This window comes from Zalophus californianus, chromosome X (assembly GCF_009762305.2).
Source record: "Zalophus californianus isolate mZalCal1 chromosome X, mZalCal1.pri.v2, whole genome shotgun sequence".
NCBI lineage: Eukaryota > Metazoa > Chordata > Mammalia > Carnivora > Otariidae > Zalophus > Zalophus californianus.
This window is the reverse complement of record NC_045612.1, coordinates 56874545-56892144: the sequence shown is the minus strand read 5'-3', so window position 1 is coordinate 56892144 and position 17600 is coordinate 56874545. Positions and strand designations below refer to the sequence as shown.

General features: G+C 33.1%; 1 protein-coding gene across 1 annotated transcript in view; it reads left to right on the top strand.

Moving 5' to 3' along the window:
• DACH2 (dachshund family transcription factor 2) overlaps window positions 1–17377 on the top strand; it is a 927084-nt gene extending 909707 nt beyond the window's left edge. The window contains exons 10-12 of the mRNA XM_027608947.1: window positions 257–403; window positions 2992–3057; window positions 16896–17377. Of these exons, the coding sequence (XP_027464748.1) occupies window positions 257–403; window positions 2992–3057; window positions 16896–16945 (263 nt within the window). The 3' untranslated portion in view covers window positions 16946–17377. The remainder of the gene's footprint in view (window positions 1–256; window positions 404–2991; window positions 3058–16895) is intronic.
• Window positions 17378–17600: the final 223 nt, after the last annotated feature.

The window sequence follows — 17600 nt, the reverse complement described above, 5'->3', positions numbered from 1 at the left end:
GTAGAAAATAATTTTCTACCACTACTACCACTGCCATACAAATGTATGTTTATAATAAAGCATATGCACTGGAAAGGTGAAAGCAAAAAGAAGCAAATTGTATGATTGAACACTCTGAATCTAATGAGAACTGGAACCCAAAGAAGCTAATGATATGATTTGTGTCTCTTTGTATCTGTATCTATGGTTTATAATCTACCAAAACTGGCAACTGTTGGCCGAAGTTTTGCCAACCATTTACCTTTTCATGTTTTAGCTACCATGCAAAAGCGTCTGAAGAAGGAGAAAAAAGCCAAGAGAAAATTGCAGGAAGCCTTGGAATTTGAATCAAAGCGCCGGGAACAAGTGGAACAAGCACTTAGGCAAGCCACTACTAGTGACAGTGGCCTGAGGATGTTGAAAGGTAATGTCAGATTTGGACTTTCACACTCAAGGTACACAAAGAAAAAAACCCGTTTTAAAAAAGAGAGAGAGGGAGAAGAAAGAAAAAAAAGAAAAAAGAAAGAAAAAGAGAAAGAAAGAAAAGAAAAAGAAAGAGAGAGAGAGAGAGAAAGAAAGAAAGAAAGAAAGAAAGAAAGAAAGAAAGAAAGAAAGAAGAAAGAAAGAAGAAAGAAAGAAAGAAAAAGAAAGAAAGAAAGAAAGAAAGAAAGAAAGAAAGAAAGAAAGAAAGAAAGAAAGAAAGAAAGAAAGAAAGAAAGAAAGAAAGAAAGAAAGAAAGAAAGAAAGATAGAAAGAAAGAAAGAAAGAAGGAAGGGAGGGGCAAGCTCTGTTCAAGAATAAAAAATCAATTTGAGGCCAAGTGCTTTAGTTATTAATTAAATGTATCAAAATAATCCCTCTTCTGGGAGATACAAAAAGCCTAGGAATAACAGGAAATCCTGCTGACTTTTGCAGTAGCAGCAGTAATACTGATAACTCCTTGCACCTAAAATGTAAGTAATTTATGTCCATTCATATTAAAATATGCTGATGATTGGTGTACTCTATTTTAATGAGTTATAGGATGCTGGTTTCTTTAATGTAGATTGCATCAGTGTTGAGGGTTTAAGGAGGGCCTGGATGAAAAAAAAATTTGTTCTAAGTACATTCCTGGAGATTCTATGAGAAGAGATGCTTCTGTCATGAAATATCTTAATTCCAAATTTTTCTTATTACATTTTCGATTATGAAACCGCACAACATCAGTTCATCTCATAGAATATTCAGGTTCTTCTTTCATAGCACATTGACAGCTTATATTTTTAACTGACATGTTAAATATACATATGTATATTAATATGTGTGTATAGCAAGTATAAGCCTAAGAATTTTACACACACGTACACATACCCCATACACATAAAACTAAGAGGGTGCTGCAGTGTCCTATACTAAGAATGAGTAGAAAATTTTTTATAAATGTGAGTCATATTCTTTCTTTCCAAAAGTTCAGTTCCCTTTTTACTGTGACTGTCTTGGATCATTGTGCTCACAATCAATAGAAATACAATGCTAGATTATTAGCTCATGCTAACCATGCCTCGTTGAGACACAGAATAAAAAAGAGTAAGTAATTATACATTAACATTTTACACAATGGGACATCTTAGTGGGAGCCAGCATCCTTGCTTATTAAAGGTTTTAAAAATAACATTTCTCGAGTAGCAATGGGACATATGTTCTGTGCACTCATTATTGTTATTTGAGGCCCTGAACTTGTCATTCTGAAGTGGTTTGACTTTTTTTTTACATATTTAAAATCCGCCCATAATTGAACCCCATCTAGGTCTAGCTTTTCTATCATGAAGGAAAAACAGCTGTTTCTACAGCATGATGGGTAGCTTGTATTCAAATCGTTTTCTTATCTTAATCTTTGATGGCATTGGGTGATACATTGGCATCTATTATCACATTACCCAAGAGTGTCCAAGTGAACGTGTATATACAGAAATGCTCATATAACGCTGTGCTTCATGGATATGGATAGCTTTTAGATAATCACATCTCATATTTAAAATTGAAAATAAAAACCTAACTACTTCTTTTTTCTCAAATTTTTTTCAAAAACAATTTGTGTATCTTTTTGTCCTTATAGCCAGTACTGCATAAAGACCACAAACCATAACTTGTGCTTTGGTGTTCAGTGTGCTTAGCATAGAGATAACCTCATCATCTATCACATTTTACAATTTACAATGAAAATTTTACATTTACATTTTACATTTACATTTACAATGAAAATTATAGCATAACAATGGGGAACTTCCATTTATGCAATTGTATCGATCATTTTCTTATTTTACAGTCAGGTCATGTTACCTGATAGTCTGAGGGGATTATTTTCCTGAGAATTATATCTAGAGAATGAAGTAAATAAGTATTTACTATATACTTGAAACTCTATGCCAAATTGTAGAATTCAGCTATAGTTTATAATCCTCCCCCTTACCATTAAAAACAGATATACAAAAACAAAAATTCCATCCAAGGTCTTGTGTTATCTATAGGACCAAATTACTGGTTTCATTTTAAGTAGAATCAGGAAAAAAAATAGAATTGTACCTTAATCTTTTTTTATTTTTTTTAAAGATTTTTATTTATTTATTTGAGAGAGAGAGAGAATGAGAGAGAAAGCACATGAGATGGGGGGAGGGTCAGAGGGAGAAGCAGACTCCCTGGCGAGCAGGGAGCCCGATGCGGGACTCCATCCAGGGACTCCAGGATCATGACCTGAGCCGAAGGCAGTCGCTTAACCAACTGAGCCACCCAGGCGCCCCCTTAATCTTTTTTTTTTAAAGATTTTATTTATTTATTTGAGAGAGAGAGAGAGAGAGAGAGAGAGAGACAGCATGAGAGGGGAGAGGGTCAGAGGGAGAAGCAGGCTCCCCGCTGAGCCGGGAGCCCGATCCCAGGACTCCGGGATCATGACCTGAGCTGATGGCAGTCGCTTAACCAACTGAGCCACCCAGGTGCCCAGAATTGTACCTTAATCTTGAATGTCACTTCTTTCAGATACTGGAATTCCAGACATTGAAATAGACAACAATGGGACTCCTCATGAGAGTACTGCTATGCAAGGTACAGTAAACAGCATACGCCTCTCTATAACTGTCGGATATGGGGTGGGCATGAGCTCTTATGTTGATATTCTTTATATAAATAAAAGAAATAAGTTTAATTCTTCTTACTTTATGGCAGAGGCAGAAGTCTTCAATGTTTTTTGAGATTATATACATAGGGACTAATAATTTTACATATACAATGTGGGCAAATTTCTTGTATGTTTAGCTGTTAAAAGGATGTTATTTATGTGTTAGACATATTCTAAAAATGCATAAATGTGAATATAATTTACCTTTCCAAAGTTTTTCAATAATATACTTTTAAAAATCTCACTAATGTTTGTAAAAGGCACAGGTAGAATAATCATAACTTATCAATATGTTTGATGAGTTTTAGACAATACTTTTTATCAACTTCTAAATTCCAATGCCAAATTTAGATAACTTGAGAAACCATATAAATATGGAAATAAGACCACAACTTATTCATGATTCTCAGGATTCCCATAAATGCTTAGATCCTTTAAAATATTTAAAAATACTTAGTAGTAAGAGAATAGATGAAACAAATCAATATAGAATTTCACTGGAGTGCAAAACAACCTGAAAAGAGAAATTGAATTTAACCACTGGAGTTTTTCTAGTCTGATTCTAATGCAGTTTTCTAGCCCTTTGTATGCAGATTACCTTTATTTTTTTGTTTAATATGAAAAAATGTCTCACTCTAATAAAAAAGAAAAAGTAACTCCATGAGAAAATGATCTCCTAAATTCAGAAAGCAAGACAATCGTGGATATCTTGCTTGCTAGAGGATTAACTGATCAATGCCTTTCCATTGTGTGATGACTGGATCTGCATGAAGGCAACAAAACTAGATGTGACTGAAAGATCCATTTGGGTTCTTTAGTGTGTCACCATTTATGTGTCAGTTTCAGAAAATTTAGAAACCCTCATTCATGTAGATTTGTCCATCATTTTTACAAAACAAGGAATGCAGAGCTCATAGATCTTCTGATAATGCCTGTTTCTGCTGCAGTTGAGTAGACCTAATTAATGCGTTAATTTTGCGAAGTGTGAAAGCATGTATGTTTAGTTCATTCAGTGAAGCTTTTGATATTTCTTATCCCTCTTTTGCTTGCCTGCTTTCTTCCCTCAATTTAAAAGCTTTGTCAATGTGGCCAAAGTCAATATGGACGAGACTCAGTGTTTGTCCAATCAATTCACCACAGTTAAATTTATGAGGAAAGTCCTACTAGTTGTGGGCTACCACTAGTTGAGTTTGCTATCACATAGTGGGCCAAGGTAGGGTTGAATAAGCCTGAAGCTTTTGATGACTTCTTAATTTGTGGCACACAAATATAGACCCAGTCTTTTATGGAACATTGAGTTTGATTGTGCCCCTCCTTTGATGGGATATAAGGTCAGCTTTGGAACTGGAGAGGTTAAAGCAAACGCACCATCAGTGGGTTGTATCTTTATTATCCTTTAATCTTATACTTTCAATTCATTGCTCTTTGTTTAATGTATATGGTGACTTTAAGTTGCAGCAGTAACATCTTTTCCAACTCTGAAATAAATACAAGCTTTTTTACTGTCTTAAAGTTATTTAATTTCCATGCAACAAAAAACAGATATCTTATTCATGGGAGGTTAGATATAAATCAAAAGCCTTCTATTTGGTTTAAATTTCCTTATTTTAACAAAACCTGCAAAGAATAGCTTTTGCATATTAATTTGTGATCAGGGTAGGACACATTTAATATATATTTTCATTGAGCATACTTTTAATAAGTTCTATTTTTTGCTGGCTAAACATGAGGGAATTAGTACACTTTTAAAAGGATCAAGACAGAATTTATTTTGAAGCAAGGGAATTAACTTTTACTACTTTTTTCAAATTACAGATCGAATTGTCTAATATTTGTTAGTCTCAATACATGGTAAAGTATGGTGTGTTAATAATTACTTATTGAATATCTGCCTTTTAGGTTATGTTAAATAATCTTGATAAATGTAATGAAAATGGAAAAGTACACATTCTCATCTCTCTTAGCATAGCATTTAAGCACTATAAATGATAAAGTTCCCATCATCAATTTATGGAAAACTAGAGTTAATCCTTTGTGTTAATATGACAGTAGAATCACAATTTAATATCTAAAATAAGTTTATTTTTTGAGCAAAAAAATTTTATTAGCCCATAGGATAAGTGCCTGAAAATATTATCAGAACTATTTTGCATATAGTTCACAAAATCAATCAATTCAAATAATTACCTGAAAATCCCAGTAATATTACTTATTATTTAAGATGTTCAGTATTGAAAAATTACTTTTATATGCATTTATGAACTTCAGAAAATGTATAATGCCTGGAAAACATAAAATGCAAACTTAGCCATTATTTTTTCATTCTTCCTAATACTTTTGTTCTTGTGTGTTATAGCTTTTATCTTTTGGGACTTATTTTGATACTGACTTCATCTTTCCATTTCCCTCAATTACCCATTTTTTATCTTGGAAAAGTATTTGCTAGCATTGTTTATGAGGGTCAATTCAAGCATGCCAATCCAGTGCCATTTCCAAAACTCATCTTTATCACAGCAAACAATTCCAGCATCAGTGAAGCGTTTTCTCTTCCTATTGTCAATAGCTCTGCTGGATAGAAATCTATCAATCACCCAGTGTTCTTGCTTTTGAAATTAAATCAGTTCCAATGGGATATCTCCTTAAAAGTTTTAAAGAGGACTTGGAAGAATGTTGCTTGGCCCCCTTTAAAAGTAATAAAGTCATATACAGATTTATGATAATTATCACATGCTACTAAGATTCTTATATGTATTCTAAATCTCTTGACCTTAGTTATTTCATGTCTTTTATGCTTCGAATGTTGTTTGACAGACAAGGTATGCATAAGCCACCTTTTGTAACCCTTATTTTAGCGGTCTATTATAGCAGCTTCCTCTGAATATTTTAAGGTGATCAAACAATGAATACATATTCATTCTAATGGCTCTGTCCACTATTGATGGAGGTGAAGGATTTGGTGGAGCATATACAATAATATTGTCCCACCTAGATTCACAGAACTCAGTTGAGGACCTGCAAGACAGCACATTAACCATCTTATCATCCAATCTCTGTTTCACATAAAATAAACATACTGGGTGTCATAAGTGCACCTTCAGATCAATGATTTCTGCAAATGACGTTCAAGTACCATTTGTGTAGTGCATTTCTGCTGATAAAAGCAAATTAAATTAGCACAGCTACAAGTGCACTGATAAAAACTAAAACTGAACAGCAGTACCATTAGCTAACAAAGTAATATTTTCTCTTTACTGTGTTCTGCCATTTAGTTATTATCCTATCGGAAATCTAATTATAATCCTTTTACTCCCTAGTCAAACTTCAGTTTTTGCAAGCTTAGCATTGACAAGTGATTTCATTACATTTGATTGCCCGCGCCCAGATTGACTTAACTTCACTTGGAGACCTAAAAACCCTCTCAGTTTCTTAGATTCCCTATTTGCACGTTAGAGCAACAGCTCCTTTAATTAATTAGCACGACAGCAGTAACATGAACTGCTGAACAGAAAATAACATCATTTTATGATCACAGGGAGACTTCTTTTGCATGTTTATACCTTAGTTAACTCTTGTAAGACTATATTTCATTGTTAGGGGTTACTGGTACAGTTGACAGTGCATGTTCTTAAATTTTTGAAAATTGACCTCATCATATTAATAATAACAGATAAAACAAGCCCAAACTCTTAAGTTTTAGAAAACACACAACAGCCTTCATGAACTGACTTTCTAGGAATGAAATAAAATAAAAAAAAAATTCAAGGGAGATAACATCATAAATTGCAAGGGCACAGTGACACATTGCTCCTGTTCTTGCCACTGTATTTGTTTGGGGAAAACGAAACAAAACAAAATTTAAAAAACAAACAAATTAGAAACTGTTTTTGCAAGAAGAATGTCAATCTGTGAGAATAATTTTTACATTTGCTTTTTTTTGTCTACATGTTTGACCATGACACAAAATGATTTAACACTAGAATATATTTTTCCATAAATATGGTGGAATCTTAAATAATTTTCTTTCCTTTTGCTACTAACACTCTGGAAATAGATATTAAATCTAACCTACATGTTAAAAGTAAACCAAAATTTGATGCAAAAGATAAACCTACTAAAAATTTTTCTCTTCTGAGCCATTTTTGTTCAGAAAAATGTGAAAGCTTATTCAGAGAATATAGACTAGCCATTCTAAAATATAAAAAACATGATCTCATCTATGCAGCACTTGGTGAAGATGCCCCTGAAGAATTAAAAGAAGGTGACTAAAGTGTCATTTGACTCTAAAAGTAACAGACACAATTTTAACATTTCTATGCTAAAAAACACACTTATATCTTACAACATAATTTAATATATGTGTTTATAGTATAGAAATTTTAATCTATATTTATACTATGAAATATATATGAATATGTATATTCTCATCTACTCTCTCAAAATCAATTTGAACAATATCTAGCCTTCCTTGACCTTTGAAACTTCCTTTTATTCCATCTTTGCTGCTCACTTGTTACCCAGAATAACATTCCTCCAATGAGCTTCAGATGGCATGCCAATATTTATTGGAAACAATTACCCTTGGGCTAAAATTATTATTGCAGAATCTGGTAGAATAGCAATGAAAGTGCTGGTGGGAGCAAATAAGGAGACTAGAAAAACTAATCGTATATGATTACTTGCCAGGTATGTGATTTAACAAGAAAAACTAAAAGGAGAGCAGATAGAATTTCTCTGTAAGCTTTTCTACTAATTCCTACCACATTGTGCTCTACATCTTTCTCTTGGGGTATCACAGACTACTTCCTGCCCTATCCTCAACAATCATTAATTGTCCTCCCCTTTTATGTCTCATACTATGCTGGAAGGTATACATAAGCACTTTAATATTCCCATTGTAAAGTGGAAATGTTCTTTTCTAAAGTGTATAGTGTGTCAGAGATTAGAAAGATTGTGGGAAGTGGGTCTTCTTTCCTCTTAAATGCTTCCTTTAAGAGTAGGAGCCTTTTACTACTCAGAGAAACTTTACTGCAACTGCCATCACAGAGTGAAAAAAGACTGTAGCACACACCCTACAGAGAAGATTTTAGCATCTTCCTCTAAAGCAGCAGTATTTTTTCCCTGTAAGATTCATTAGATGGTCCGAGTCTTTTTATTTTCTCCCCCAGGAAGTATTTCTCTCTCATTTTCTTCATCCTTCACAGGATTTTTATCTTGATTGATGGTACCTCCCAGACCATATCATACCTTTTTCTGTGAAATACCTGTCAGATTATAGCACACATTATGCTTTTAGTTCTTTCTAAGGAGGATGTAAAGAGCTTACATTACTTGATGATTTAGGGCTTGGTTGTCAAGGGGTGGTTTGCACCACCTACCACTATATTGTTAACAGAATATTTGCAATGACTGAAATGCTGTCACACTAATGATGATAACATAAAGTCCCATCTGCAGATCTAAGACATACAATTCCAGTTACATCTCACTTACAAAATAGATGAAATTGTAATTGTAGTGATAGCAAGATAGTGAGACTTATAATCCAAAATAGGTTGCTCTGTTATTCAGCATTTTGGAAGTCTATAGAACTAATTCATTAATCAAAAGATCTTTCTGACTCTTACCTAGGAAGGGTTGTTTAACTCAACTCTATAACTGCTTAACCAGTTACTTTATGCTCCATCCTCTGTACTTATACATTTTTAAGCTTAAAATTCACTCTATCCCTCCCCAAACCCAGATAAGCTTGAGGAAAATGCAAAAGGAAAACTTTCTCTGATGAAAAGTCCCTCGTTAGCATAAAGTCTTATTTGTTTGCCATAGGGAACTTCTTTCGCATTTATAATAACCATGTAACAATCAATTTTGGAAATTAAAGTGAATTTAAAGAAAAACATTCTTTAGATTTTATACAGACCTACTTGAAGTCCCCTAATCTGTTGACCCCTACACTTTATAATTTACTTGTTTAATGTTTGAAAATTAACATTAGTAATAATCTGCTTACTTAAACTGCAATCTACTTATCTCAGTAATGCAAATGGTTATTTGGACAACATTTCACCAATTCCTCTTTTAACTTTAAAGGAAACAGCATTTTTATAAACATTTCTTCACTATTTCCCTGTTGCCCCATAAATTTTTAAGTGCTTATATTTACTTTTAAAAAAATACAGATGAATATCATGTTGATCTCAGCATTGGTGAGTAGCCATTTACAATGGGTGAGGCATAACCTGCAACTCAAATTCTACAATCTCCTGGTAACTGCATTTCAACCTTCCATGGAAAATATCGGATGTGGTCATTTTTAATGTTCAAGTAAACATTTAATGTTTTCCCATTACTTTCATTTTCATTTTCCTCCATATTTTGATCACACATTTTAATTACTTTGAAATGTAGGATTATGGTGTTTTTCTATTATTTTAACATACAAAAAGAGTAGCTAAAAGTTGTAAAAAATAACTTAATTGTACTTTTAAATATTACATAAAATATTTACAATATGCTTCCTAAATAAAACTCAAATAAATTTGACCTTTACAAAATATTTTTAAAATATATGCTTATGGAAGGTGGCTAATACAACCTTAGATATTTAGAGGAAAGACATAAGCAACTTACTACTTTTCACCATGGCATTACCTATAAGAAGTAGTGAAAGAATATGACATTCCACATGTGACACAAGTGCTTAGAATGGCTTAGTATGGCTCCTAACAAAGTCAGTGTTCCATAAATACTAGTTTTTATTTATTCTTCTTTCTTTTCCTTTCTTTTCTCTGTAGGAAAGTAGAATTCAAGTACATCTAGAGCCCTTATTGTGGCTCAAAAATTGCAGGTCTGCGTACGGGACACATGCACTTTTATTGACATTTATAAATGTGGTCTGTGGGAGACACAATGTAGGAAGAGCCCTGGTCTAGTAGTCAGAATTTTTCAGTCACTAACTGGCTAACTCATTTACTAAGCTTGAGAAGTAACTCAACCTATATCTTCCTTAATTTTAGTAAAATAGTAATTATTATATTTGCCTAATCATCCTCTTCAATAAGTTAGATCCATACTTTCTGACAAGTATGACAAATACAAGATTTCATTATTACTATTTCCAATAAAATACATATGAAGTTAGCATTTGTGTTTCCATGTGTAGATTTTAGTAGGAGTGAAATATTTGGCATATAATTGATGTATAAAACTTCCTTTAAAACATATTCTCTTCAGAAAAAAAACATATTCTCTTCAGTATACAGTTATGGCAAATATATTTTTTATAATTTATCCTCATATGAGAATAGAAGGGTATATGCCACCTGTTTAGGGTGAGTCTTTCAAAGACTAGAGATTAAATAAAGGGGAAAAGGGGAAATTAAAGAATTATTTCACAAAAACAAAGTGAGTTAAAAGTGACAAGAGAGATTGATGTTCTATTGTGATACCATTTGCAAAGAAAAGGCAATCTGTACTGATCTTTGTTTTGATTAAAATATAAATCAGAAATTTGGGGTCTAATAAAGTCAACTGGTTATTATTTTCAAGAAATTTCCATTTTTTAAAAAAGATGCCACATCAGACCCTGTCAAAAAATGACTCTAAAACAATGTTTTCTCTAGAAGAGTAATCGAAAGCTATACTATTTTATTATCTACCCCTTTCTTGCATTAGTCTACTTTTCCTATTTTCAAATTAGTAGCTCCATATTTATACTACTGTACTATCACTTATTTGATTTGAGAATGGCACATTCAGAACATGTTTCCACAATGAAGTAGAACTCATACAATTGACTGAATATTTAATTTGGATTGAACCTAAGACTGAATAGGAGCATTAACCAGCACATTGTTTTATCTCTCTCTTATTCAGGTTAGGAAAACATGGCCTTTCAGATATGATCTTATTTAGTTCCAGATAATACAGTGCCCATTTGAAGATTAGAAACACATCACTAGTTAAGCAACTTAAAGAAAACATAAAACTTACTACTTAGATGGAGAAATCGTTTATAAAATATTGCCATTAGTTCATGAATAAGGTAGCTACTGCAAAAGAAAGGTTTGATAGCCCCAAATATGCCTATGATGAAGCCTATCAGTTCTTAAGGAAATCTCATTGTCTTTTTAAAAGTTTTTATTTTAAATTCCAGTTAGTTAACATCCGTGTAATATTAATTTCGTGTGTACAATTTAGTGATTCAACATTTACATACAACACCCGGTGCTTATCAAAACAAGTGCACTCCTTTTTTTTTTCCAAATTTTTATTTAAATTATAGTTGGTTAAAATACAGTACAATGTTGGTTTTAGGAGTAGAATTCAGTGAATCATCACTTACATACAATACCCAGTGCTCATCATATCAAGTGCACTCTCTAATCACATTGTTTATATAAGTGAATAAGTGGTGAGGAAACACTTGAAAGAAAACATGAGCTCTGGGTAGGAAAAATAACTTTTTCTAAACATAAATTGAACCTTCAAAAACATAATAGACAAATTTCTTTGCAGCTTTTTTTTTTTTAAATACAGTCTTTCCGTTATGGAATGAACAAGTTGTAGGAATAAAAGGCACAGCATAGAGAATACAGTCAATGATATTGTAATAGCCTTGTCTGGTGACAGATGGTAGCTACACTTGTGGTGAGCATAAAATAACATATAGGGATGTTGAATTACTATGTTGTACACCTGGAGCTAATGTAACACTGTGTGTCAACTACTCAAAAAATTAAAAATATAAATACACAGTGAGAAGTTACTTTTAAATAACCATTCTGTGAGGGAAGGAAATCTCATCCAGAGGGGAAATTGCAATCATTAACAAAGATTTTGACTCAGGGAAAATGGTGTGGATCTTTATTCATGTTTTAGATTATGAAGGGGGAGAAACCTTTCTTAATGCCTTGCTTATTAAGCTAGTCATGCATTTCACTGCAGATTGTAAAACAGTAGAACATGCACAAGGGGCTCATAAGCATATTTTAGAGTTAGGAAATATCATTTACACTATTTTTATATTGTCAATATCACCCTGAGAGAATAAGATTAAGCTTTAAACTACTGTAAATCTACAGTTTTGCTCACCTTTGTATAATTTCATTTTTAATAGACTGAAACTCACACCAATGAATATATGTTAAAGGGATAAGTCTAATAAAATAATACATTTATTACACAGAGATTCATTCAAATCTTGAACATATATAGCACAGCAAAATACTATTAAGCCATTTTGTGGTTTCCAGCGAAGTTCATTGAGTAGATTTTGGATTTTCTTTGTCATAATGAAATTTTGACCAGGTCTTATTGTTTTTTCTGTGCAGCCTGAACACTGATGCCGGAACTCCAACTGATCATAGGCACGAATAGAGTGCTGTAGCAGTTACCTGCTTATCTAGTGCTGTAATTCTTTAGAATTAATACTCAAATTCTTAAAATATGGAACCTTCGATTACTATTTGTTCATTACTGATAAATAGAACCTTGCACGTACAGGGAAAATGTGCTAGAGAATAGGCTTCACCAATTTTTAGGAGATAATCATAATGATGATTGAACATGATACTTTACACTTCTATAACCCCTTTCTTCCATGGAGTTCATAGTGTTTCATAAATGTTATCACATGAATCCACACAGCATCCTAGTGGGATAAGTAGGTGCAAGCATTTTTGAGACAGAGAAAATGCTATTTCTAAATGGTGTGACAGAAACTTAAATGTAGGCACACCCACTTTAAGCTGTGATTACTGTGAAATAGCTTTATATTTGCCTGACCTAGGATTTAACAGGAAATATGTGAGGAAGTAACTCATTTGTGCAAATGACCAATATTATCACTGCTTTGGAGCTCACTTTTCTAAAAAACAAAAAACAAAAAAACAAAAACAAACAAAAAACATGTCTGTAGTATTCTCTAAGGGAATTACAGACAGATCTAGTTTGCAGATTTTGCCATACCTAGTTGTCCCTTTGATCTGTTGATGGTAAAGCAAGTTATTTAATCCCTTTCTACTAGCACATTCCTTATTTATAAAGAAGGCAATGATAAAAACACATACCCAAGCTACTAAAAATACCCCTTTTATTCTTTTCTGCTCTCCTCCCATCTCCAATCCTACTTCTTCTTTATTAAACTATCAACAACTAAACAGACTGAAAAATCTATAGACATAGGAAAGAGAGGCAGATATGATGGATCAGTCACGTCATGGTTATTTTCCATTGTTCACCCTCTGATCTAAACATGACCAGATGCCTAAGATGTTCCAGTAATTAGAACCAAATGGGTCATTTGGCTTGAATTGTCCAGGAAATAGCCTCAGATATCTTTAACTGTTTACTTAATGGAGGCCTGGCCAAAGGCTGGGGGGAAATACCTGTCATCATTACTTTCATGCCTCCTGAAAATCTAATAGAGCAGTATTCCAATGTGTTAAGTGACACTCTAGTGATCAAAAAATTTTAATGTCTCATTCTAATGTGCCCTCCTTACACCAAGCAAAATCTAATTTATTACATTATTTTTACATCTGCCCTAGAATTAATTGCTGATGTGACAAAAGCACCACTCATCTTACACAAAAGGCCAACTAAGTTTTTAATCGATTCTCCAATAATCAGTTCCCTTTGACAGTACATGCAATTTCGACTGTAATGGCCACCTACTCTACACATTTTAAAATGTTACATTAATTCATATCAATGTGACATTCCAGTCATTCCATGCTCTGAAGGAATTTCTTCTAAGGCACAAGAATTTGATTTCTTGTGCTCTTGACAGACTGTAGAAGTTCTGCTTGTGTAGAGTAGGTGTGCTGACTTTAACCTAATTCAGTGAATAATGTCAAATTAGAAATAAATCATGGATAAAAAAAGAAATAAATCATGGATTGAGAGAAATGCAATTTTTAAAAATTGTACTAATATCATCTGAACTGAATAACAAAGAGGTGTGACTAAAAATATAGCATCCAGAAATGTCTCATTTGATAGTCAAACAGCATGTATTAAACTATAGGGGAAATTGAAAGCATATTCAAATTAACTAAATCACTTAAAAACAAACTAGTGTCTTTTTACAGATAGATATGTTTAATTGATTTTGATTGAACTATAAGCAATCCTCATATGTTCTCTTATGGTCTTTTCCCACATATCTGCCTTTTTCGTGGCACCTGATTTTAGCTTTTTCCTTTCATAAGCTTCAGATTATGCCACAGAAGGCAAGTCTCACACTTTCTTGAGTTTGGAACAACCAGGTGTGGTTCTTTAAAGATTACTCAACTGATCAGCAGAGGCTCATCTCCTGTATGAAGGGGGCCACACCAGACTCCTGTGCCATGGTGTATGCCTATATCAGGCAGTACTGTGCTAAGAGAAGGACTATATGGGCCTTCGTTTTTATTTTTTACATGGTCACATCTGTGTATATCACCCCCCCCCTTTTACTTATCTGGTAAATCTTAAAGCAATAAACTGCATCAGCTCTTCCCAAATGTTAATGTGTATTGCTCCTTATAAATTCCCAAGCTCCCTAACATTTTTCTAGAGAGGTTTTGTTGGTGGCTCTTCCTGATCTTTAGTCTTATTTATATCTAGAATGCATATTACATCATCTCTTTTGGAACTCAAGTACAAACACTCTTAAAACCATGAAACGTTTAATTACTAATTAGATGTTTCTTATTCCTAATGAAGTGAGCACACTGGGTTTGGATTGAAATTCAGCTACTGTTCTCCTCTATTTATGGCTCCAGATGTTTTTGTTTTATCTAGTTTACCTTGACAGCTACTACTAAATGATAAATCACTCATAGCTGAAATGTATTTTGAAATTGAAATGTTGCAAACATTGAGATTGCTCCAAGGATCAGTGTCAATTACCAGGTCAATACTGGCTCCTTCCTTATGATCACTCTGTATTGGTATATGTAAAACAGTAACAGAATCTGTGTCAACATTATACAGCTTGTTGCACGAGAGTCTATTTTGCTACTATCCTCTAAATTAGGACAAAAAGGTTTACTACTATGAAATTTCAATTTATTGTATTCTGGGTAGAAAACATTGATTCATATTAATACTGTCTTCTTGTTAGCCTAGTTTTTCTTAGGATTTTTGAGCTGCTATGGAATAGCTCCTGATAGGTCTTGTAAACCAGCACATTTAATGAAGGGTGTGGACAGATATGTTTGTCCTTTTTTTTTAAGGCAGTAATTAAACATAATAAAGAAGGGAAATTTTTCAGAAACCATTTTTCTAAAGGGCAAATGGTGATTGCTTTTTAGCATTTGTTACTGTGCTTATGGACCTTTTTTAGAAGACATTATTTTGTTTTGCCATTGCTTTCAAGTTTGTGATGTTCACAATTTATATTGCATGACTTAAGCTTTAGCTACATTGTATAAAATTCAATCTTGTTTTCCATTTGATGCTGAAGAGCTTTCGATTGACATTTAAGCTGTGTATACAGAAGATGAGATAGACTGGAAAACTGAGCAACTATCTGGTGAATTTTATCAGAATGACTATTCTTAGGTGCCACAAAGGAATCTGAGCAATTCACTGGGGTGACAGACTACTAAACAGTTCCCCCAAATTCAAACTTTGTTTTCTTCTGGTCTTAGGTAAAGTTCAAGTTAATTACACAGGCTCTTTGGCAAAATATCTTTGGCAAAAATTGCCCTCTAAGTTTGACCCTCTAGGTCATCTGACTAACACAGACTTTTATTCTTCTATTACCTTACCATATCTTCATTTTTGTTTCTGAATTATTATCCAGAAAATTCCACTGAACTCACCACAATACATCTATAGAGAAAGAAAAAGTATTTAAAGATTTTATACACAAAGCTTAAAAAGGGTATATCTTCCTCTTGACAATGTTAAATTTTGACCAGACTGAATTAATATTTTAGACTAGGCATATCAGTTCAACAATGATAATATACTCTCCTTCATGTTTGAAGTTGATACATTTGACTTACAAATAAAGACTTTGTTTCTTAAGCATAGGTGATGGATTGGTACATCCACACTTTCTTTTCTGGTTCTTCTTTTGTGACCAAAGGCAAATTTTATGAAGTAGCTGGATAGAGACTCAAGTCATAAGCCTGGCTATGGAAAAAAGCAAGGTTAGACAAAAAGAAGTAGAATTTATTTTGAAAATTGTTTCCAAGTATAATTTTTATCCACACAAACAAATATGGATGGTATGGATTCTTTTCATTGCCAACATTTAAGTAGATTGCCGACATTTAAGTTTGACCAAACACATGGTTAAACTGATACTCAGAACTAGTCTCCCTTCATGCAGTATACACTGTCAGGGTTAATCTGGGGAGGCGAAATTCTAAATGTACAAAGCTATCATTACCTTAGATGATAACCAGACACTCTTTTTTCTTTGTTGTGGTAAATTATAGGGTTCTTGAACATATCATTATGTACAAAAAGCAAAATAATGTGGATAACTATAGACATCACATCTTATGAAATGGGTCTTATCAGTCTTCAGGGTCTTCAGTGCTGTGGGAAGAACAGATGCTGTAGCAAAAAAAAAAAACAAAAAACTTGAAAGACCTTTGAAAACTGACACAATAACTATAGAAATGTTAAGAAATTTAAAATTTTACCAATACTAAATCAAGCCTATTACATCAGATCATTTGGTTTCCTGAAAGTAGAAGTTCAGTATTTTTAAGCACATATCAGAATTATTCCTCAGAAGAACTAACTTGTTTTCTTTTTTTTAAAGGAGGTAACTATTACTGTTTAGCAATGGCACAACAGTTTTATTCAGCCTGAAAGGTCCCCGCTGGCTTTACATAAATGAAGATGCTTGTGATTCCAGTTTATCTCTGAAACTATTCAACATGGAATAATTTCAATTGTGTTTATCAGCAAAGCTTTGTTTACTGAAGCATCTATTCAGTCTATATTACGTTAAAATAGGAACATGTGTACAGCTTAAATGCAATGATGTAAACTTTGTCCTTGCATTTGATTGATCAGTTTAAGAATATGAGCTAAATCCTAATGGGTAAAGTAACCTGACCATATGTGATGCTTTTCTACACTCCCTTCAGCTTGGTTTTTTGTCTTTTAAGGAAGAAAATGCAGTAGTGTGTTAGAGACTCGAAACACATGTATGGTTTCTCTGTTCTGACATATATTAAGTTAAAGTGCACCTTCTTTGTTAAAAATGTACTTGCTAAATTTCAGTATAAATAAAAACATTTTGACTTTGTCAATTGTCACTGAGTTTTTATTTTCAAATTGCCAACTGCAGTCATTGAAGTAAAGTCATAGCGCAAATCAAAATTCAGGAACTAGGTCAGTATTTGTAAAGCTTCCTCTGGTTTGGTTATTTCCAAACAAATATGAACATACATCTTGTTTCAGGTCACTTGTTTAAACAGTCCAATATTCTTGTCCTCAGTTGTTCTATTGAATCACACCA